This window comes from Oryzias latipes, chromosome 6 (assembly GCF_002234675.1).
Source record: "Oryzias latipes chromosome 6, ASM223467v1".
In the NCBI taxonomy this organism is placed as follows: Eukaryota; Metazoa; Chordata; class Actinopteri; order Beloniformes; family Adrianichthyidae; genus Oryzias; species Oryzias latipes.
Window position 1 is genome coordinate 18,118,788 of NC_019864.2, and position 25,413 is coordinate 18,144,200.

At 41.3% G+C, this 25,413-nt stretch overlaps 1 protein-coding gene across 1 annotated transcript in view; it reads right to left on the reverse strand.

Moving 5' to 3' along the window:
- The window catches only part of gnrh-r3 (gonadotropin-releasing hormone receptor 3), a 33,901-nt gene extending 11,040 nt beyond the window's left edge, over positions 1-22,861 (reverse strand). The window contains 2 exon segments of the mRNA NM_001104923.1: positions 21,788-22,392; positions 22,739-22,861. Coding sequence (NP_001098393.1) covers positions 21,788-22,303 — 516 coding nt within the window. The 5' untranslated portion in view covers positions 22,304-22,392; positions 22,739-22,861.
- Positions 22,862-25,413: the final 2,552 nt, after the last annotated feature.

Consider the following 25,413-nt stretch of genomic DNA (forward strand, 5'->3'; position numbering starts at 1 on the left):
GTGCTAAAAGAATCTCATGGCAGCTTGAAGTATTTGACAAATCAATAAATCCCTTTTTGCATTTGACCAATTGGATGGACCCCTTCACGTTTTTGACCAATCGGATGGAACCCTTTTATGTTAGATGCTCACCTCCTATGAACACGAGGGTAATTTAGAGTATAATTTAAATTATGTTGACTCCTATTTAAATTAAACTGTTGCAGGGAAATGGAAATTATGTGTGTTGTTCTTTAGCTATTGGTTCATGTATCGCAAGTTATACAGTCATCGCAATATTGATCACTAATATCTCAAATCCTGAGTTTTCCTCATATCATGCAGCCCTATGTGTCTCACCTACATCAACTACCTTCTCAAAAAGGCCACTTCAGCCAGCAACATATTATACATTACCGATGATTGGAAACCCCAAACCTACTGATTCAAAGAAAACAAAGCCGCATTTTACAGACGAAACTAGGAGTTAAATATGGATTCACACTAATTAATATTAGAAAATACCAGTTTTTATGCTGGTTGAATCATTTTATTTTGAATTCCATTCAGGTCACATGAGGCTAAAGTTGATTTTTTTTTTTTTTTTTTTCTTCCCACGACAATTAATGGAAAAGGTAAGGGAAAGGCTTTAGAAGGTGGAATCTGTCCAGTGCCAAATCTAGTAAAGATAGTTTAAATAGTTTTTCAAATGATGAAGATTCAATAAAACAGAGTTGGTCATTCGCGACAACTTATCCAAGGTGAAACCATTTTTTTTTCATTGAATGGTATCATAACACACTGTGGCAACACACTGGCGACCTTCCGACAATCTACCCCGATAGTAACTGGGATAAGCTCCAGCAACTCCAAATAGGATTTTGCGGGTTTAGATGATTGACGGATCATTGGATGTATGTATTGATAGGTGGACAAACAGATATTGGATGGTATCTGGGAGAAAACTACAGCATTGAGACAACTCAATCCAACCTCACGTTGTGTTGCAGAGCATGGAAATTATTAAACACTTTCTGATACATGAAAGTTTTTTTCTGATTTGTAAAAACATGATTAAATACTGTGTATTAAAGACACAGATTCAATTTTAAAAATTAAATTTAAATAATGTGAACATAACACTAAAGCTTAACTAAAAGTTCTAATAGGCAAAATAAAAATGCATTTTTGTTGTACCAGTACATAACTATTCATGCAGGTAGAATTGTTTATTAAAAATAAAGATAGGATTACACATACAGAAAACATGCTTCAACTTATCACGGTTCTGTTAATGGATTCAAATACAGGAAAGCAACAGTGAATGAAGCTATTTCTTGAGAGCGATATCCTACAGTTTGGGTTTTATGTAAGAAAGAAAACAATAAAGGTTTTATATTTTGATCCTTTTTTTATTAAATACTGAGCCAATACATTTTTATCTTTATCACAAAGAAATATTTTCAGAGCTAACATTTCATAATCTTTTAAGAAAATTCTTTGACACTTTATCAAGTTTTCATAAATCAGAAGGAACCTTCACAGATCAGTTTTCTTATTGTTTTTCATGCATGATGATCTAGAACTTAGTAAAGTTGTCACAATACTGTAGCTTTCTCATAGGATTAAGATGACAGTTTAGACTTGCGAGGTAAAAAACAAAAAAATGTTTCTTTAATGAACAACCTTTTTACTCTACTGTACCTTTTGTTTAGAATTTTTATAATGTAATTTCCCTCCTTTTTTTTTTTTTTTTTTTTTTTTTACTTGTCCTGTCCAACAGCTAGGCAGCCAGATGAGAGCTGAGGGCCTCTTGTGTTGGACATATTTTACTTTAACAAGAGGGGTTATTAATCTTCAGACAAACCAAAGGTATGTCCGAATAAACCCCTTTAATAAACCTTGTTTGTAATTTCAATCATGTTTGAAAATCTTTGGTGTTGGACCGGACGGAAAAGGAAAGAAGGGAAGAAGAGAGAGGGATGTTAGAGAGAGGGGGGGGGGGGGGGTAAGAGGGTGATAATAGGAGGGGGGGGGGTAAGACCATGAAGCAGCATAAAGCAACAAGTTTACTGGTTGTTTATCATTACGGTAAGGTTCAAATGTAGTACAAAAAGGGCGGGGCCTGTCCACACACACACTGAAATGTTATCAACACACCTGCTGGCTGAAAAAAAATGTCCACATGTCAACATGTACACAAAACCGATAGTGTTCACACACGTATACTTATGCCTTTAAACCAACTAGTGTGAAATATTTCAGTCATTCAATCATGCAAACTGTTAGTGCAAAGGTGAGCTAACACCTGTGCTCAGGTGAGTGTTTATGTTCTTCTAAAATGGACGGTGGAATGTGAAAAGAAGGAAGGAGAGTGCCCAGCCATCCCCACACCAAGAAATGTAATTTCCCTCCTAACATTTCCCTTAACCATCAAAGTGGAGGTTTAATAGTTGGAAGACAAATTTATTCAGCCTTCAATAATCCAAACATTCTCTAAAACAGTTTGTAATGCAAAACAGGTCATGGAGGAACAAAGACCGTGATATTTTAAACGGTTTGAGACTGCTGTGATTCTTTGAAGAGCACAGAGGCAGGAACTCATCTGCAGACCAATGACAGTATAGAGTTTAAAGAAATTCTCTTACTTTAACAGCTTCTGTTTTTCAATATGCTGCTGTCTGATGTGATTCAAGCAGCCCTGTTTGGCTTCAGACTTCTTTAAATGAGTCTGACTCATTGTAGTCTGAATGTTTGGATACGTGTTTTTGAACAAATATATATGGATTTGGTGGATTTTGGAGAGGAAACTGACCTACAGGACTAGAAAATGTCAAAACCCTTTCTTTTTTTTTTTTCTTTTTGCTGTGAACTTTTCACACGTTTGACAGGTATTTCTTGGTGGAATAATTGAAATCTAATGTCTTTTAGTCCTGCATGTCATTTGCGTCATACTGAAGTGCTGTATTTTTGCTCTGACTGCATTGCAGGAAAAAAAAGCCATTAGTTAATGCCACCGTTTTATGAATCTTTTCTTTTTTTTTTTTTTTTTTTTCTACTTGTCCTGTCCAACAGCTGGGCAGACAGATGAGAGCTGAGGGCCTCTTGTGTTGGACATATTTTACTTTAACAAGAGGGGTTATACCCTTTTGTAATTGAGGCCAAACTTTATTGATTTCAATCATGTCTGAAAATCTTTGGTGTTGGACCGGAAAGAGAAAGGAAAGAGGGGAAGAAGAGAGAGGGACGTTAGAGAGAGGGGGGGTAGGGGTGATAATAGGAGGGGAAGGGGGGTAAGACCATGAATCAGCATAAAGCAACAAGTTTACTGGTTGTTAATCATTATGGTAAGGTTTAAATGTAGTACAAAAAGGGCGGGGCCTGTCCACACACACACTCAAATGTTATAAACACACCTGCTAGCTGAAAAAATGTCCACCTGTCGACATGTACACAAAACAGATAGTGTTCACACGCATACTTATGCCTTAAAACCAACTAGTGTGAAATATTTCAGTCATTCAGTCATGCAAACTGTTAATGCAAAGGTGAGCTAACACCAGTGCTCAGGTGAGTGTTTATGTTCTTCTAAAATGGATGGTGGAACGTGAAAAGAAGGTGGGAGAGTGCCCAGCCATCCCCACCCCAAGACCCCCACCGCAGCAGCAGCGGCAGCCGGAATCCCCCCAACGCCACACGGGAACCGGCAGGGAACAACCGCCGCCCGGGCGACCAAGCCCGCCACCCAGGCCAGGGCCAGCAGGGCCGCCGCAAGGCCCCCAGAGCCAGAGGCCAGGGAGGCGCGGAGGGAAAGAGAGCGCCGCCCCAGCCCAACCAGGAGAGCAGCCCCCCCGCCGCGCCGGGAGAACCCAACGCAGGACCCCACCGGAGAAGGACGCCCACAGCCCCAAACGAGCACCCCACCACCACCCAGGAGTTTCGGGCATCCCCCCGCCCCAACCCCAGCTACGAGCCAGGACCCCCCAAGGGAGACCCGCCCCGCACTCCAGGCAGCCACCCGCCCGGCCCACGGTTGGTCCAGGGAGGAGCGAGGCAGGGGGCCCGCCGCCCCCGCCCAGGAGGGGGGAACCCCGGGAAAAAAAGAGGGCCCACAAGGGGTGTTGTAAATATGGCCCGACCAGGCTCGGCCACAGTTGGAAATTTGCCGGGGCCCAGCACCCAGGAGCAAGGACCAGAACCCACCCCCCAGGGACCAGACACCCCCGACTCAGATGTAATGTGAACCCCCCCACCGCGCGGAGAGAGCACCGCCGGGCCCATGAAGCCGGCACCCCGGGGACACGGCCCCCGTTGCAAAGGGGCCCGTACCCCCCACCAGGGAAAAGGCAGGGGACAGATGGACCCAGGTCCCACCTTCCTTGCAACATGTGTGTGCGTGTATGTGTGTTTGAGAAGGGGTGTGTGTGCATGTGTGTGTGTTTATGTTGGGATGTATATATTAAGGGGGGAGGGGTGTGTGTACTAAGGGGGGTGCAGTTAATATTGGCGGGTAGGGCACTAAGGGGACATCTCTTGATTACTTACAGTGACGTCCCCTCACCCTCCCCACCAAGGGGCCCTAAATGTCTAAGGTGCGGTTAAAATTGGCGGGTAGGGTGCTAGGAGGACATCCGCTGCTTGCTGACAGTGATGTCCAAGCACCCCCCCTACCAAGGGCCCTACATGTCTAAGGTGCAAATAAAACCGAAAGAGGGGGGGCCCACTCCATACGGCAACCACAGGAGCGGGGCCACTGCCTAGTAAACCCCCCCCCCAAGGCTCATCGCAGGCTAAGCCCCCCACCCCCTCACCCTATTATGAGGTTATATGAGGAAGGGGGTAAGTTGGGGACAGCTGATAGACTGTCCCCCGGTGGTCAAACAGCTGTCCCCCGCCCCCCCCCCCCCCAGCAAGGGGGCCAGGCCCACCCAGCCCAGGGGCCCCACCCACAGAGGCGCCGACACCCCAGGCCCAGCACCACCCCCCCACACAGAGAGAGAGGAGCCAGAAAGCGCCGGCCCCCCCCAGAGCAAGCCCAGGCCCCCACCCCCAAACGCCGGCCCTAGAAGAGCTCTGGTCAGGCCTCGACGGGACCGAGGCAGCCAACCGGCCGGGGAAACCGCCGATGGCCTCAGCGGAGACCCCGACCCATCAACCCCCCCTGCCCCGTACCAATAGTGCCCCCCCCCTCCCCCAGAATGCCCCCCCACAGGACAGGGCCGACAAGACCCCCCACCCCACCCCACCCCAGACCCCGCAGCCGAAGCGGATGACACCCAGAGCGACCAGGGGCCCCAAGAGGGTTGTCCCGTCCCGCCCCAGAGCCAGGGAAGGGCCGATCCCAGCCCCAGGTGTAGATGGGAAGCCCATCCAGCGCCGCTGGGCCCCCCCCCCCCGAGCACGACCCCGCCAACCCCCCCCCCCAGCACAGGCAAAGGGACCACCCCCCCAAGCCAAGCCAGACCGCCCCCCCCCCCACCCACCACCACGCACCCCCACACCCAAGCCCAGAGAACCACGCAGCGCCCCAGCCCGCCCCACCCAGGCGCCGGACCTGACCCCCCGACCAACGGAGCCCCCACCACCCCCCGCCAGGCACCGGAGGCCCCGACCCCCACCCCCGGCCCACGGCAGAAGGGCAAGGAGCAGCGACGACCAGGCCCCCCCCACCCCCTAAGTCATGGAGTTAGCTATGGGAGACCAGAGAGACCAAATTCTTTCAAAGTTACTTGAACTTTGGGCTGACATTTTTTCCAAGCTGATATGATCAAGCAGCAGATTTCTGTGTTGACTTATATTTATATATTTTTTGCTTTTCCAATTTATTAAAATAGTTTTTTTAGCAATGCAAAGAGTTATGAAGATGATAGAGCCTAATCCTCCTTCTACATCGATGGCACTCATGTCACCAAGCACACAAAGTGACGGTGAAGCTGTGATTGAAACCTTAAGCCAGACTGATAGATCGGCACATACCTGCTGCCAGAGAGCCTGGACAGGCGTGCAGAACCATAGTGCATGCATGTAACTGTCGGGTAGATTACTGTCACAGTGCTGACAAATGTCTGAGTTACTGAGACCCATCTTGAACATCCTCTGTCCAGTGTAGTAAATTCTGTGAAGAGTTTTAAAATGGATTAGCTGCAGATTTGGACTTTTTGTCATTTTAAAGGTGTTTAGACAAAGTTCTGACCAAAAACTTTCATCTGTGCTGATGCTCAAATCCGCATCCCATTTTGTTGTCGGAAGTGAAATATTGTTATCTAAATTACATAAAAGTTTGTATATTTTGGAGAGAGTTTTATTCATTGAGAAATTGATCAGAGTGGTAACTACATCTGGTAGCTTTAAATCGTTGTCTCTGTATTTAAACTTTTTAGTAAAAATTGATTTAAGTTGCTGATATTCCAAGAAGTTATATATTCCATGTTTGTCTTGAAGTTCCTGGGGAGTTATGAATCTTCTATCAATAATTATGTGCTCTAGTTGTTTTATGCCCCCTGCTTGCCAAGCTGGGAAGTGGATAATTTTTTTGTTTATGAGGATGTCTGGGTTGTTCCAGATGGGTGTCATTTTGCACGGATGAATTGATGATTTTGATATTTTGAGAAATTCCCACCAGGCTGTTAAAGTGGCATTTATATTAATACTTTTGAAACAATCCTGTTTTTTAACTATTTGGCTAATAAATGGAAGATCTGACAGGTTGATCTTTCCACATAACGCCTGTTCCAAGTCTAACCATGAGTTGGTTTCTGGATTATTTTTTAACCATTTTAAGATGTATTGTAATCTATTTGCAAGAAAGTAATTGTGGAAGTTAGGTAATTCTAATCCTCCACAGCTTTTTGCAGATTTTAAAGTTTTTAGACTAATTCTTGCAGGTTTGTTGTTCCATAGAAAGCTTGATATGGATGAGTCTAATGTTTTGAACCATTTTAATGGCGGTTGTGTGGGAATCATTGAGAAGAGATAATTAACTTTGGGTAAGATTTTCATTTTTACCGTGGCTACCTTGCCCATAAGGGACAAAGGCAGGTTGGTCCAGCGTGTTAGATCGTCCTGTATGTTTTTCAGTAATGGGGTGTAGTTTAGCTGCACCAGTTCTGATATTTTGGGGGAAAAATAAATACCTAGATATTTTATATTGCCTGATTTAACTGGTATTGTGAGTCCTTGCTCCGCATTACTGTTCAGTGGTAATAAAACAGATTTATTCCAATTAATGGAATAGTCTGATATAGAAGAGAATTCATTAATGATTGTTGCCGTTTCATTTATAGAATGTATATTACTTAAAAACAGTAATATGTCATCTGCATAGAGACTAATTTTATGATGGCTGTGTTTGGTTTTAATTCCTTTAATACTCTCATTCTGTCTTATTGCTGCAGCTAGAGGCTCGATAAATATTGCAAAAAGAGAGGGGGAGAGTGGGCAACCCTGTCTAGTTCCTCTTCCAAGAAAAAACCTGTTGGAAGTCTGTTTATTAGTTCTAACTGATGCATTGGGGTTGTTATGAATCTTTTCTTTTATGTTTACAAAATAAATCAGAAGTTGGTTAAGGCTTTTTTTATTACACTGACAGGCACTTGGCCTCATAGGGTAATACTAAAATATGTTTAAATGTGACAAAATACTGTAAAATCTGCAAATATTACTTCCACATTACGTCCACGACACAGAATGGTTGAAAATTCCGTTAACAGTTGAATTATTTGGTTTAAATGTCTGTCATTTGGTCCTTGTTGCTACAATTTATTCATACTCAAAACTTTAAGTACAACTTAAATCACATTCATCCACTGAAAAATGAGATTATTATGATAATTTTTTTGACAAACCAAGACTTTTAGTGTTATTTAAATAGTATTTAAGAGCTGACTTTTTTTTAAATATTGAATTAAGATAGGTGTTCTTCAAAAAATATTTAAAAACAAGCTACTTATTTACAATATATGTTTTATTATTCATAATAAATACATTTATGTGTATAATATAAACATTAACAACAATAAAATATTATTTTATGCCATTTACTGTTTTTTGATATACACAAGTTTTCCAAAGTCAAGTGGCAGGTAATATATTTAAAGTAAATTTTATAGTTAAAGTTTTACGCAGGTATTTCACATTTATTTCACTGAATCCCTGATTTTTGTTTTGACTTTAAAAAAGTTTGATCTCATGTCTACTATATTGGCAGAGAATGATACATGTCTGTGGCAATCTGAAAAATTTATAAATTACTGAAATGAATTGAAAAATTATACATCATGAGTTTAAGATGCTAGTTCCAAAAAAGTAAAAAAAGACCCCAAAAAAAGGTTTAGGGAATTTCAGCAGCTGCATCCTTAAACATTCAAAGAGGACTGGAAATCTTGAATATGATCACAATGACCAGATCGTTCCATTTTCCACACCCACTGAAACCCTTTCAGGGTCACTAAAGCCACTGCAAGGTGAAGACTAAGTACGTCCTGGACATTTTACAAGTCCATCAAAGGACCACACAGAAACAGACAACCACACACACACACTTTCACACCCATAGGGACAATTTAGAGACGTCAGTTGACCTAAGATGCATGTTTTTGGACCGTGGGAGGAAGCCGGAGTGCCTGTAGAAAACACACGCATGCACAGGAAGAACATGCAAACTCCTCACAGAAAGGTCCCAGCTGGGATTTGAACCAGTAACCCCTTGCTGTGAGGACCACCATGCAGCCAAAATCATGCAATTAGCAGCCTCTGTTTATTTGGTTGTATCAAACTTCACCAAGCTTGCTTTTAAAAACAAATACCGATATTCACTTTTGTGTTTTACGAATATACAAATTCCTTTTTATGGGTTTATTGATGTATCGCAGGTCACTTTTGTTATGGAGATTTGGTAAAACTGGTTGAATGAATTAAAAAGCTATTTTTCTTAATTTAAAAAGAATTAAATATTAACTCTTTTAAAAAAAATGTATTACAATGAGGGAAAAAAAACTCATTGAAGAAAAAGTAACTACTCACATACTTTGAGCAGTCTTTGAGGACTTTTTACTACTAAATTTTTGATGTATTTGGGGTTTGTTTTGAAAACTATAACATTACTTTTACTTAAGTACTTTTTTCGAGCTATGACTCGCTCCAAACAGTGTTCAGTTTATCCAGATCAGCTGCCTAAAGTTTTTTCTTTTGAACAAGCTCTGCACAGATCAGTTAAATGTGGCATTCACAGTCTTAAAGCACCACCAGCTGTGTTTCTATTACACATGTGCGCGAAACTTCATCGAAATTCTAGAAATGTCGAAAAAAACAAAATTTTGGCGATTGCACTTTTTTCATTTAATCATAATTATGTGAATAAACACAAACCAACTCATGCACAGTAGCGGTGCATCTTGAGCATTGGGGAGTCTCACCCGGAGGGTAATTCAGTGTAGAACCACTGCTCGCGCAACAAGTCATTCAAAAATTTGGTGAGGAATCTGAACAATACTCTCATTTACAGCAGATACAGTACATTCAGATTTCTGCCACAGCACTAGCGCTTATCATCATCTATCAAAGGAGACATCTGCGTCTAATTCAGGCCTTGGAGCGGCGTGGGAGCAGCTACAGGTGAAGCAATTTGTGGAAATCCTGCTTGGTGATTTTACTAAGGAACTGTGGATTCAACAATTCAACATGACATGCTGTACTTTTGGTGAGCTGTGGGACCTCTTATGGCACCCGCTGTCCAGTGCACAGGGGAGCCAGTTCCTACCAAGAAGTGCATTGCCATTGCTATCTGACTCATTTAATTAAAAAAGAAAAGAGTTTCCATTACAGTTTTGACAAATATGTCGTATTCGATACTTTTCAAAAACCACCAAACGCAAAAAACTTTTTTTTTCAATAAACGCGAGTCTTTTCAAAAGTGTTGTTTCCATTAGGCAAATTTATTGTGGCAAATCCAATTTATGCAATGTCATAGCCAATGGAAATGTAGCTACTGACAACTTTAGCACACCTCCTGCACTCAGATCCAGCAGCTGGAGAGAAAATACACGGAAGCTACGAAACAACAAAGTTTTTCTGATTTGACCACTTTTTTTGGAGAACTTTTTTTGATTAGTTCCTATCAACCCTGTAGAAATTACAATAATTCAAAATACCACATCAAACACAACCATTGGTTTTTGTTTCATTCTTTTTTTCCTGACCTTTTGTTGAATGTTGTGTCGTTACACTTGTAAAATAAGAGTAAAACGATGACCTTCCACAGGAGGAACTTTGTCAGGCGATAAGAACAAAAGTTCAGAAAACCTATTAAACCTGTTGTTAAGAAAGCTCTCAAATGTCAATATTTTGCTATAAAAGGAACTTGAAATAATTACATGTGTAAAACTACAAAGTCACGTCTGGAAATCTTAATTTTATATATGTACTACCTCCTGGTGTTCATTTTCTTCAGACTGAGATGGGAGTCTGAAGACTTGCTGCTGTAATATCCAAATGCATTAAACAGTCACAGGGGTTTGCTTTCTTTTGATCCTAGGTTAAGAAATAAACAAAGGAAAAGGTTTAATAAAACTAACAGTTCAAACAAGCTCTTTGCAGTGCAGCCAGACTGGCTTGTTTAACAGAAAGCACATCGGTTTGAAATGTCAGAGTAGAGGTGTTTGCCAACTGTGGCGAATGCACCCACTTAATTTGGTCACAGCTTTTACATCCACAACTCAATTAATTCTTTTTTTTTTTCATTTTGTGCACTGTTTTGTTTATTCTTATACTGGGAAATGCTCCTACCCACATTCAATGCGCATGCGCAGACCGAAATTATGTTATAATTTTCTGTTCTGGCAGACCGCCCATACATCAGTGCTACCTCTTTCAAGGCTGGCTCACTTTTTGAATTCTGGGACTCTAAGTTGTGTTCACACCGCACCATAAGTCTGCGGCAGATCCGTGTCTACAGAACCGTTCTGTTCTCGCAATGAACGTTTTAAAAATCCCAGAGGTCTTTCGAATCAAACGGCGCTATATTCAGCCCGGTGCTGAATCTGAACTAAACCTTGGCTGAGTGGTTTAGTTCCAGCGTCATTTTAAATAAATAAGATGTTCACACTGTAATACACTTGCTTTCCAGCCACACACATTTTTTACACTTTCCACCTGCACACGACACCCCTGTGTGGACAACATAACACCGCAATGAATCTTTCCTACCCTGCTGTGTTTACGAGCTAACATCCAAACGGTGGGCTCGTTCATATTGGTAGGAATATCTGATAAGGTAGGACAATCAAATGGTTATACAGTAGCTACTAATTTAAATAGGCAATTGCAAATCACAAAAATAAAATAAATTGATTTAGTAAACTAACAGATTACATATTTATTGTACATTTACTGACATGTTTCATCATCATCAGGGGAGTGAAAGCAGGGGACCTATTGAGTCTTTTTTCCCACACAAAAGCTTTGTGAAGAGGATTCATTCATCCATTTTTTAGATACGAGTCAAAAACTTGCAGAGTGGTGGCCCACAAAAAAACCAAAAAAGAAAATCTGACTCTTCAAAACCCTAGGAAACGTATAGGTTTTTAAGTAAATTTTGTAGGTAAGTGTTACCGACACCAGGAGTGGCGTCAAAGCAACAAAATAGATTTTCTGTTGAGAACAGAAGAAAATGCCACAGCAATGAACACAGGATGCTTCTCTGTCGTCGTCCAGATTGCGTCTGTTTATTTACAGTCACTTAACATAAAACCCTTTGTTCATATGCACCAAGTTTTCATTCAGCATTTTCAAAACTGCAGTCTTTATACAATCATTACATACCAGTTCAATATTAAATAAAATCTTTCAATTCTCCAGGTGTATTATCTCTAATCTTTACATAAACATATATACAAATACACCTTATCAGCCAGTGTCTGACCATTGAGTCCCATCATTTTATGATGCACAAAATTAGAAGCAACATTCTGCATTCAATAACATTAACATGTTCAGTCTGGACAGCTTAAATCAATTTCAATATAATACTTTTCTGATTTAAACTCAATAAACATTCTTCACATAAACTCAAACCACATCAAAATCCTTGAAAATCTGTGTTTTAACATTTTGCCTGCAAGTTCTTACACGGGGCATATTGTTAGCAAAATACGTTGTTAGCAAAACACGGTGCCTGCCAGGCAGCGCTCAGGGCAAAGACGCGCCAGAATCACAGCGTAACGGTTTCGCAGCGGCAGTTAAGCCAGATGTCTTTCAAGTTGCCGTCCGCTCCGTAAAGTTTCTTTATATTTCCCTTTTTCTTTCAAAGTACTCATAAATAATATATACTAATTTTATGTCAAATCAAGTGATCAAAAGAACATATTTATGGTACACCAACCTGTTGAGAACAGAAGAAAATGCCACAGCAATGAACACAGGATGCTTCTCTGTCGTCGTCCAGATTGCGTCTGAGGTGCTCATGCACAAACCCACCGTCAGAAACAACCCAGCACACAACTGTCCGCATCAGTTTTGTTCCTTCCGTTCTGCATTTGTTAAATTCCAAAATTAAACATAAGACAAAATTGTGCGTTTCACATTTAATAAAAAATATATATATATTTTTTTAGATACTTAAATTTAAGTTGTGCATTTAAAACCAACAGGCTTATTTTTGTGTTTACCACACACTCCCCTACAAACAAAAGTGGCTCCCGACACTTGCACATGGCCTCAACTTGGATTAACTTTTTTTTCAAAACTCTTTAGAACCATGAAACATTCAAAATAATAAAAAAAAAAAGCATGTATATTCAAACTAAAAGCAGTAGACTGGATGGTAAAACGTTGGGTATGTTTGTGAGGTGAAAGTACTAGGCTGAACTGAATAGAAATGTGTTTGTGGGAAATGGTAATTGTAGGGTGTTAGTTGAGTTGCTACTGCATTGATGACAGCACAAGGTTGATAGGATGGCTGGCCAAGGGTGTTGTAGGTGAATATCTGACCAGGGCGCCTATTTCTGGTAGATTTCCTCAAGACGGGTGATGAGTGACTTTGGATATCTTCTTCCTCATCGATCTGAGGAACATTGTCATCTTGTTGCAAAGGCTGGTCTATGAATGGCAGACTTTCATTCTGCCTCGTCTGTTCTCCTACAGTGAAACTATTCCTCTCAGATACAAGTTCAGCTGGTTCCGATTCTTCAAAGTCAGCGTTATCATTTTCACACAATATTGGTTCATTGTAGTAAGCTGGTTGATCAACCAAACAATCAGCTGTCCTCTGTGTTTCCCTTGGAAATCTCAGCCAGTAAGTCGGTTCCTCTTCTTCCTCATCAGACTCATTTGAGTTATGTGACTGGAACTGTGTTGGTGTTAACAAGAGCCTTGTTGACCTTTTCGCCTTAGCATGGGCTTTTTGTGGTGGTGGTTGTTCAACAGGTAAGTCGTTCACCTGGAGCAACAGATTTCGGTGTAGAGTTCGAATGGGATGGCTGTTTGTTTCAGGACTTACTTTATAGACTGGGTTGTCACCTAGTTGTTCTCTGACAACATAAATGGTCTTCTCCCAGTAGGGCTTCAACTTACATGGTCCTCCACGTTGTGCTACATTGCGTACAAGTACTCTGTCCCCTGGCTGAAGAGTAACACCTCTATTTTTCTTGTCATAATAGCGCTTTCCTTTGGCACTCGATTGTTGGCTATTAGTGCTGGCTATTTTATATGCTTCAATCATCTTCTCTGCCCACTTGTCTGCATAGTCTGTGCCTGTTTGGGCTTTGTCTTCTCCAACCAATCCAAAAATGAGGTCCACTGGGAGTCGAGGGTGTCGGCCGTAAAGCAGATAGTATGGGGAGAACCCTGTTGATTCATGTTTGGAGCAATTGTATGCATGCACAATGTGGGGTAAGTGATCTTTCCAATTTTCTTTTTCTTTCTCACCCAGTGTGCGGAGCATCTGCAATAAAGTTTGATTAAACCTCTCAGCAGGATTACCCTGGGGGTGGTAAGGTGAGGTTCTTGAGTGGTTCACACCAGCAAACTGTCTGAGAGTTCTAAAGAGTTCATTCTCAAACTCTCTACCCTGGTCATGGTGGAGTTTATGTGGATATCCAAAACGGGGGACAAAGTCATTGAAAATCTTGTCGGCAGCAGTTTTCCCAGCCTTGTTTTTAGTGGGATAGGCTTGGGCAAACCTGGTGAAATGATCAACTACTACCAGGACATACTCATATCCGCCTCGACTGGCCTCTAAGTGTAGAAAATCAATACACACTAGCTCTAGTGGCGAGCTAGATGTGATGCTCCCCATGGGTGCTCTTTCAGGGACAGCGGGTTTCTTCTGTTTAATGCAGCGACATCTGCGAGTTACATAATCTTCCACATCCCTTTTCATAAATGGCCAGAAGAATCGCTCTCTTACCAGGCTTAAAACCCTCTCTACGCCAATATGTCCCATATTGTCGTGCAAGTGTGTCAGTGCAACCTGCTTGTAGGTGTCTGGCAACACTAACTGTTTCCGTCCTTGGGTTTTCCTGTACAACAGATCATTTTCCACATGGAGCTTGCTCCACTCTCTAGAGAGCTTTCTTGTGTTTGTGTCCAAAGATCTGCGTTTTTCCTCTGTTAGTTCGGTGAAATTTTTCTTCAACTCCAGAATCTTTCTGATTACAGGGTCCCTCTGTTGTTCTCTCACCAGTTCCTCATGGTCTATCACAGGAAAAGACTTTGTGTGAGTTGGTTGTTCGGATGTGATGCTAAGGGAGGCCACCCATGCCACATCATTCTGCTGGGCTGTCCTGCTACCATCCCAGCTGGCACCCACTGCCTCCTCAGAAAGTCTCTCCGAACACTGACTCATATAGGTGTTAATATCTAGAGGACAGCGTGAGAGAACATCAGCATCAACATTCAGCTTTCCTGGTTTGTAGCGTATGTCAAAGTTAAAATCTGCTAATTGCCCCACCCACCTATGACCAACTGCATTAAGTTTGGCGGTGCCCATCACATATGTCAAAGGGTTGTTGTCAGTATAGACAGTGAAATGGGGGGCATAAAAGAGGTAGTCTCTAAATTTCTCACACACTGCCCACTTCAAAGCTAAAAACTCAAGCTTACCACTGTGAAGGTGGTAGCTCTGCTCTGCTGGTGTTAATGTACGGGACCCATACCCAATCACTCTCATTTTCCCATTTTGGTTTTGGTAAAGCACAGCTCCAAGGCCATTTTGAGAGGCATCTGTATGAAGTGTGAAAGGTTGGTCAAAGTCTGGGTAGGCTAAGACAGGTGGATTGGTCAGGATATTGATTAGATGTTCAAGGATCTGTTGGTGTTCAATCTTCCATTCCACTGGGGTAGAAGAGGATAATTGCGGACCTTTGTTGTTCTTTCTCTGAGACTTTGTTTGCAGGACACTGGGGTTTTTCTGTAGCAATTCATACAGCGGTCTTGCTATTCTAGAAAAATCTTGGACATATGACCTGTAATAGCTAAGGAAGCCCAACAGTCTTCTAACATCTCCTACTGTTTGTGGCGCCTTCTCTTTCAAGGCCTGCACTGCTTCAATGTCCTTTGGATCCACTCTCACCCCATCTGAGGAAACAAGGCGACCCACATACCTGACTTCTTTGCGGAAAAACTCACACTTTTCCGGTCTCAGCTTTACCCCATGACGTTTCAATGCTCGGAGTACATGGCGCAGAGACTCAACATGTTCCTCAAATGATCTGGAAAAGCAAAGAACATCATCTAAATAAGGAATGCAACATTCGTCCCTCAGGTCTTGTAGCATCTCTTCCATGCTTCTCTGAAATGCTGCTGGTGCGTTTGATAATCCAAATGGGATCCTGATCCACTCGTATAATCCCCAGGGTGTAGTGAAGGCAGTCAGATGTCTTGAGCCTTCGGAGATGAAACCTTGATGATAAGCTTTGACTTGATCTAAGATAGAAAACCAGCTAAAGCCTCCGAGTGAATCGATCAAGTCTTGTATGCGTGGAAGAGGGTGTTTGTCTGGCACTGTCTTTTTGTTGAGGAGACGGTAGTCAATGCAGAGTCGCAACGATCCATCCTTTTTTCTGACACATACAATAGGTGCAGCATATGGAGACTGTGACTTAATAATCCACCCTTTCAATAGCAGTTCCTGGATGTATTCTTTTACCTCTTTATAGAGTGGTTTTGGGACTGAAGAGTACGCTCTTTGCACGGGGATGTCATCTGTGAGTCTAATGGGCATTTGGAGGGATGGAATGCACCCAATATCAGTGCTGTCTTTGGCGAAAGCCGTACTCTCTTCATACAGCATTTTCTCAACAATCTGTTGCTGTTCTGGGTTGAGGTGACTGAGGTCAACAGGTGGTTGCCATAGCTCAAATAAGGATGTGACAGGGGCGTTGACATTGTTGACTTCAGCCGGGCTTGTTGGTTTTGATATTTCAACTTGTTGTGCCTTTGCATCTCCTGTCTCAATAACTTTGCTGATGTGTTGGATGAATCCTATTGGGTGTCTTCTAGGAAGAGTGATATCCTGTTTGGTGTGGTTGGAGACTGGCACAAAAAGAAGAGGGGTTTTACTTTCGTTGACTTTTAAAAGGCTCTCTCCGACACTCAGTTGATCCAGTGTTGTGTCATTGTCTGTTGGTTCATACAGAACAAAAGGATCAGAGGTGTCAAAGTTGGGAGGTACCCTGCACTTTACATATACAGTTCTTCCAGCTGCTATGATAACGTCATCTTTTCCAACTCTCACTGTTGCCATGGAGTCTGGTGTCTCTTTCAGCTGAATAAAGTTCACCATTGCTTCAACTTGTTCTTCTTCAGCACCCAATGTTTTTCTGAGCAGCTCAAAAACCATAGCATGTGCTTCAGCAGGAGACTCTTGTAAGTTAATCATAGCTTGGAGAACATTAGCACCTAATAGAGGCTGGGGCAGAGGGAGCTGACTGACCAAAAAGGGGACCTGTATAGCAAGGTTTGGATTTTCATTCCCCATAAGGTTGACTGTAAGCTCCACCCATCCATCATAGGGGATTGATTGTCCATTTGCAGCAACCAGGTCAAGGCTGTCACCTGGATCGAGAAGCTCTTTTAGTGGCCGCACAAAGTGGTTTGGAACAAACATCTCTCTCCAAGCCCCATCTATTATGCTTACTTGAGATCCAGAATCAAATAGTGTAGTTGTTGCAAAGCCATTGATGAAACAAGTGAGCAGGCATTTTTTTCCAATGAGTGGTACTGTGCGAGAGAAGTTCTGAAGAGTTTTAGCTTCTTCTGAGGGGTTGCCTCTGCCTAGTCTTTTACTTTCTTTTTTTCTGCTTGAGTGAGTGCGGTTACTTCTTGGGGTGGTACTGTGGGACTTGTGTTGTGAAACGGCCTCTTGTTGTCCCTCCACGGAGACCGCTCCTAGTTTAAAGGCTTCTTTGTTCTTTTTAGGCAACCAATAGCCCTGTGGCCTGGCTCTCCACAAACAAAACAGTGACTGCAATCTTCTAAACCTTGTTGTATACAGTTCATACAGCAGAAGGGCTTTTCCTTTCTTTGGGGAGGAAGAAGATTTTGAGAGACAGCTGTTCTACTGGCTGAAGGAGGGCACTGTGTGTGGGGTTGGCCCAGCGTTTGGGAAGATAGGCCCTGTGCAGAGGCTGCATGGTTTTTTGTTGTTTTCTGGTCCATTAAAGCAGCAACCATGGTTGTTAGTGCTTCAACCTGTGCACTGAGTTTTTGGATGGCCTGGTGGTCTTTTTCCATCATGGCATGATTCTCATCACCTACCCTTACACTGTGCATGTGTGCAGGCTTTTGTCTGGAAGTGTAGCCCAATCTACGCTGATGTTCATTTTCATCTGCAATAATTTTCATTACTTGTGAAAGAATTTCTTCATCAGTCACTTGACTCCTAGAAAGGAGTTGTCTCAGTTGCTGTCTTATGTCTGTGTGTTTTGAACCTAAGCCCTGGTAGACTGTGTGCAGAAAAACTCCCTGGATTGTTTTTGGATCATAGCATATATCTGAGTTGCCTTGTTTGGACTGGAACAGTATTTTTTGTTTGAGCCCAATCATGCGGTATAGGAATTGCTGAGGAGGTTCATGCTCATGTTGTTTTGCACATACAAGCTCCTGAAATAATTCTGTGCTTGCCTTTTCACCAAGATGCGATCTAAGGAACCCCTTGAGCTCACAAAGCGCCATTTCCTCTTTGTTGGTTAGCATGTCCCTAAAGGCTCCTGGCTTGACTATTCTCAAAGCCCCCCGAATCACTTCAGTCTCTGTGAAGCCCTCTTTGATCCCCTCATCCAGTTGTTTACATATGTTATTGTAGGTGATATCAGAGTTCTGGTCTCCTATCTGCCCACCATGCACTTTGAATTCTCTGCGCTGGAGGAAGGGCAGATCCTTCAAGCATACCACCTTCTCTGTGTCACCTTGTGCTGTAACTTGGTTTCTCAGATGAGGAACTGATGTCTCCTGTGGATCGTACTGTCTGGCTCCATGTTTGTAACTTTGCAGCTTTTTCCCTAATTCTTCATGTATTGCTTGCAGCTGTTCTATGTCTTGAGTGGAAGAATTTGTGTTGTTGGTTGGTGGAGTCACTCTTGGTATGGAGACAGTGGGTAGTGAAGCTGGTTTTGTCACATTACCATCAGCCTGAGCTAATGTCCTAGCTGATGCAGCTGTGACATTCTCTTCCCCTTGCGTTAAACTACCCCTGATAACCATCAAGTCACGATTCTCAATAATGTTGCTTACAAGATCATTTAGTGCTAACAAATGACTCATCCCTTCATCTTCAGTGTCAAGCAATGCATTGGACTTCATATATTGAAGGATATACTCAACACATCCTTCTTCATCAGATGAATCAAAGTTAACTGCTTCCTGGAAGTCTCTGGACACCTCCATAGCAAGCTGGTAAACTTCATCACAGGTGAGCTGGTACAGGCTCTTCTTGATGCTCCATGTGAGTTCTTTACGTGGCGCAGACATGACTTCTTTTGCTCTTGGTTAACAGCAGTGCGGCTCCCTTGGAAGAAAGGGTCCTTTCTGGCTTCAATCTTCCCTCGTGGACGTTCACTTGCTGTCACTTCGGCTGTAGTCACGTTGCGGCACCTCAGCTTTGGTTCTTTTGTTACTGGATCTGCTCCCCTGGACACTTGAGTGGCGCCGGAGAGAGATCCCGGACGAGCCCCCACAATTTGTTACCGACACCAGGAGTGGCGTCAAAGCAACAAAATAGATTTTCTGTTGAGAACAGAAGAAAATGCCACAGCAATGAACACAGGATGCTTCTCTGTCGTCGTCCAGATTGCGTCTGTTTATTTACAGTCACTTAACATAAAACCCTTTGTTCATATGCACCAAGTTTTCATTCAGCATTTTCAAAACTGCAGTCTTTATACAATCATTACATACCAGTTCAATATTAAATAAAATCTTTCAATTCTCCAGGTGTATTATCTCTAATCTTTACATAAACATATATACAAATACACCTTATCAGCCAGTGTCTGACCATTGAGTCCCATCATTTTATGATGCACAAAATTAGAAGCAACATTCTGCATTCAATAACATTAACATGTTCAGTCTGGACAGCTTAAATCAATTTCAATATAATACTTTTCTGATTTAAACTCAATAAACATTCTTCACATAAACTCAAACCACATCAAAATCCTTGAAAATCTGTGTTTTAACATTTTGCCTGCAAGTTCTTACACGGGGCATATTGTTAGCAAAATACGTTGTTAGCAAAACACGGTGCCTGCCAGGCAGCGCTCAGGGCAAAGACGCGCCAGAATCACAGCGTAACGGTTTCGCAGCGGCAGTTAAGCCAGATGTCTTTCAAGTTGCCGTCCGCTCCGTAAAGTTTCTTTATATTTCCCTTTTTCTTTCAAAGTACTCATAAATAATATATACTAATTTTATGTCAAATCAAGTGATCAAAAGAACATATTTATGGTACACCAACCTGTTGAGAACAGAAGAAAATGCCACAGCAATGAACACAGGATGCTTCTCTGTCGTCGTCCAGATTGCGTCTGAGGTGCTCATGCACAAACCCACCGTCAGAAACAACCCAGCACACAACTGTCCGCATCAGTTTTGTTCCTTCCGTTCTGCATTTGTTAAATTCCAAAATTAAACATAAGACAAAATTGTGCGTTTCACATTTAATAAAAAATATATATATATTTTTTTAGATACTTAAATTTAAGTTGTGCATTTAAAACCAACAGGCTTATTTTTGTGTTTACCACATAAGCCTTGGAAAAAGCTGAGAAATTATCAACTTATGTGTTACTAATGGAAGTTTGAACCACCAGAACCAAAAACTACAGGGTTTATTTTACATTCTAAGCTAAATTCACTCTGTTGTTTTCTAAAGATGTCTTCAGCCCTAAATCAAGGAAAGAATATCGCCCCCTGCTTTTATCCCTCATTCAGAAGTGCATCGTGATTGTGTCCTCCTAACAATCAACTAGTGGACATCACAGAAACAAAACACAGACTGTCCCCTACTGTGATGAATAAAGTGTCTTATCTGAGTGATGACTGTCTTTTCGGGATGATGGGCTTCATTCATACTTAAACAGTGTTCTGTCTGCTCTGTTATGCCAGCAAAGGGGCGTAACAGAAAAACATATGACTCTGTGTAATGGTGGACATCTAATGATGTGAGAATAAAAGGTTTATCAACTCTAAATTATCTAAAAAACAGGGAAGTTTTCCAGATTTATTTCATTTCTTGCAAGATAATCAAGTGTAAATCAGATATACGGACAAACAAACAAGTAAACAAGAATGAATGTCAAATTCATTCACATTTTAGTTTATAAAGTTCAGCCCACTGTTGTTTTTCCACATCAAAAGGATCCAAATGGAACTTTATTAAAACACTCTACCACACTGTATGGTCACGACTTTGTCAAATTCTAAGGGTTTCCACACATTGGACTGAAATGATGGACTAATCATTTTATGCTGACATCACATGTGTGTTGTCTGCTGTGATGACCAAATCCATTAACAATTTAATTGATTTATTTAATCCTGAAATGATTTTATGATGGTATAGGTTAATTCGATTAACAACTTGCCTCAGACAGATTGAACTGGTTGGATCATAGGAATATAAATCGATTCATCAATTAAGTTGTTTATTTGTTATACCCCCAGCAGATTGTGATTGCATTTGGACTCTTCTTGTCTCTTCATTGTATATGAGGAAATAAGTAAGTGACAGTAGGTTTCAAACCCTTTAACGATTTTTCAGTATTCAGAGTCTTGTTGAATGAAAATAAATCTTTATAAAATGTTTGGAAGAATGCCCCCTTTAAAGCAAAGGTTTTGAATATTTGCCTCAATTAGCATTCAAATCTCAGAAATATCCATGGCCTTGCAAAAATGTTAGATTTCATCACCAAAGCAGGAGTTTAACACGTGTGTTGTTGCATTAAACTCAGGTCTGACCCTGCAAAAAGAGCAGATGCAGCCGTTTTCAGGAACACTGCAGCAGCAATGCAACACAGCCTGACCTTCAGATCCTGTGACAGAAAATGAACCCATCTACTCCAGACTATAAAGGGTGACCTTTAATGTTTCTGAAAACAATAAGATGCTGTGTTTAACAGGAGAACTGCCCGATATACACTCACTTAATGTCTAAAATTAAAATTATTATTTTTTAAATAAGCTTTTAAAAGAGCAAAGAGTTTATAGATTCTTTTTGTGCCAAATTAGATTATTTTTGGTAAATGTTGCTGCTAAGGTGCAGCAAAAGTGCAAAACAAAGTGAGTTAAAGGTGAGGAGAAAGTGGACAGTTCCTACCTGGGGGAGAGAGAGGATGACGCTCGTGGTCCACGCCACCGTCAGCATGATTTTGCTTTTCCGTTTGGCCTCGCTGATCCCCAGCGGGTTCAGAATGGCTGACTGTCTGTCCAGACTAATGACCACAGTTACAAAGGCGCACGAGTACATGGCCACCAGCTTCATGAACATCAGCAGCCTGCAGGCGAGGTCCCCCGCCTGCCACTGCACTGTGATGTTCCACGCCGCGTCCACGGGCATCACGATGAAAGTGACCAGCAGGTCCGCCACGGTCAGGTTCATGATCAAGATCCTGACGTGGGACTTGCGCTTGCCACCTTTCCCGGCGGCCCACAGCACCAGCAAATTGCAGACGGCGGACACTGCGCACAGGGTGAAGGTGATGATTACGCGGACTTTGGCGGCCGTGGAGAAGGTGGGCAGTTGCAGCGCGTCTCCGTCAGCGCTCTTGTTACAGTCTGTGGAGGCTCCCAGGCAGCTGCCATTCACCGTTTGATCCGTCAGGTGGTGGAACATAATGAAGCCCAGACTTCCCCCGGGGGGAACGCGCAAGAGAAAGACGCACGCGGCGACACCTACACTCCGTCCTTTTCATCCATCTCAAACTGTGAAAATCAATAGAGCAACTTTACTTCTCTCAGTCTCAAACATATGACTGTGTGTCTTCACTTCATTACACCAGACAAATGTCTCCTTCGCACATGTTTGTCTAAATCCTTTTTCTATTTTTCAACAGAAAACATCGACTTGTGCCACTCCAAAAGTTCATTATTCAATCAATAAAGCTGGAAAATAGCAGAATAGAGTGTCAGAAAATCCATCTGTCATCAGACTAATTGTACTTTATCATTCCCTCTAATTTCCCTGCAAGGCAATTTCACGTCGACTGCTAACTGCTTTTGCTTTTATGAAAAAATAAATTGGAAAGCAACATACAAATAAAGAGCTCACCTGGAAACAGGAACAAGTGTTGTCTCTAGGATCTTCCGGGCGCATTTCCTCCACGGTGAGTGCCGCTGTTCTTTCAGTTCATCCATGCGCTCTGACGCACAGCGTAACGACTGGCACTGTGACTGCAAGCTTGATTCTCCCATACATAAAGCAGGGGGGTGGGACGGTGAAATGTCATTTCAGCCAAAACAAAGTTAGACGAGATTTTTTTAAATGTATTTTTTGTCATATGTATGCTCCAAATGTGTATTGGGCGAGTTTTGTGTCACGAGAATGAAAGCAAAATGCACAGAAAGATCAAAGAAAGTTGGAAAAACGCTTTCATGTTTATTTCTTTGAATGACCCCATAATGAAAAAAAAACTGATGAAATATTGCACAACATCCAGTTGTTGTTGTTTTTTTTTTGTAGATTTAAAACTATTTGCAAATACTGTTAAATAAGTTTTTCTTCACAAATGTGTGGTAGCAGTAGGATTTGGCTCTTTCATCTGGAACACCTGAATCCTGGTAGTTTTCCCAGTAGAATGTGATTTGATTGATTTGATTTGATTTATTTCAAGCATTGTGATCAAAGCAATAAAGAATTTACACAGATTTATCAAACTCATTACAGAAATGATCAAACGCATAGAGTAAAAAGACAGAAAATAAAACAAAAAAAGACACGTAAATCTCATGCTTAATTAAAAACAGTGAACATTAACTAAAGTACAAGTATTGTAGTATTGTAGTTGATTTATTGCTTAAAAAGGAGTGGGAAGAAGGGAGTTTATATAATCCCACCCCTACTGACTCACTTCATTTCATAGTTTCACATAGTTTTTGTAATCCGGTTCTGATCAGATTCTTTTCAAGTCACAAAATCCAATGCCTAGTAATGATTGATTATCTTCAGAAAACATTCATTCATGATTTCAGTAAAAAGTAACGGTAATTATATTATAATCATTGATTATCATTAGAACACATTCTCAAATTAAACCAGTAATTATTGCTACACATTGCAGATCAAGTAAAGAAAATCAATAGCTTATTGATTGTAATTTAAACATTTCAGTAATCGGTACTGCACATTACATAATGTAATACTCATTGGTTTTAATTAAGAGTTTTGATTACTTCACCACAATCAAGTTTACACATGTATTTGGAATAATTCAAACACCAGTTGATCCTTAACTCCCCATATCTTTATATTGTAAAAACAGAGTTTCTTTATACGTTTTCTTGAATATGTGGATATTTTAATATTTGAGCTCATTACTTAACCCGTTCCAAAGTTTAGTGCCACACACCGACACACAGAAACTCTTCTTTGTGGTTCTTATCAATTTGATCTTGAAGTTCCTACATCCCCTTAGTTTGTGGCCGCCTTCATTTTCTAAGAACTGTTTTTGGATATTGAATGGTAGCTCTGTATAGAACTTCTGTATAGAAGTTTCACGGAGTAAAAATCAACAAGGTCATACAATTTTAAAAGTCTGGATTGAGAAAATAAAATGTTTGTAAGATCAAGATATCCGGCTTTATGTACAATCCTGATGGCTCGTTTTGACATCGTGATGACATCAAAACAGCTTGGTAGCTTAACGCTCTGGTATTGGAAACACCCAATCAAGACCAAACGGCGTCACCTGCACAGGTGAAGAGGTTCACCAGAGACACAGAGGCTAGGACGATAAACAGCGTTCTCCACTGAAGCATCAAAGATGCTCTCTGAATGGTGACGTAATAAAAATGAGGACAGCCCATCAACTGTATATGAGAACTGGACAGAGAGACATCACCCACAGAAAATGACTTACTTCCAGCTCCAACCAAATTAAATGAATTCAGTCGACACGTTTTTGTGATATGGATGCCGCCGTGTTGGAACCAGAAATTGTCAGTTAGCAGTGTTTCGTCCAAGTCGGTCTGAGTTATATAATTTCTATGGTAACCACTCTTCCCAATCAGGTGTGAGCTTGCTGGAAGTTCACACCCCTACCACTCGGGAGAACCTGTGTAACATTTTAAACGTTGGACGTGAGACAAACTTTTATTGAGGCATCTTATTGTCCAGTTTATAACTTGAACCTTAGAAAATATATCATGCAAATATAAAGTAAAAGTAAATGAACAATAGACTAGCAAACAACAGGTCTTTTGTTTTTGGCTAAAAACAGCATAATCATAATTTAAAAAAAAAACACTGGGAACACTTTTACAACAGATCAAAAGTTGATCGGAGTGGGACTTTAAAGTTTGACAGCTTTCAGGGATCCATCTTGCCAAAGGGCATCAACTATGATGACATCAGTAAAATAAAGTGAACAAAACATAATTGATGACATTTATCCTTTGATCCTTTTTGATTGAATGTTTACCTTACAATTACCGGTACGAAGCCCATTGAGAAGACTGTTGTTGTGAATTTGGGCTTTACAAATAAAATTAAATTGAATTGAATTTAAAGGAACTGTTAGTTTGTACTTTCTGTGTAACTTTTAAGCATTCCTTTATGTAAACTGAATTGAATTAGTCCATCCATGATTACAGGTTATGGCTGCATGTAACCTATGTAGTCTACATATGAATTACATTAAATACAGTTTAACAGCTGTTTTATTTATCTATTTATTTATTTTTTGATGCTGTGAAAATCCTTAGCTGCTGGGCCTCAAGAAAAGAACA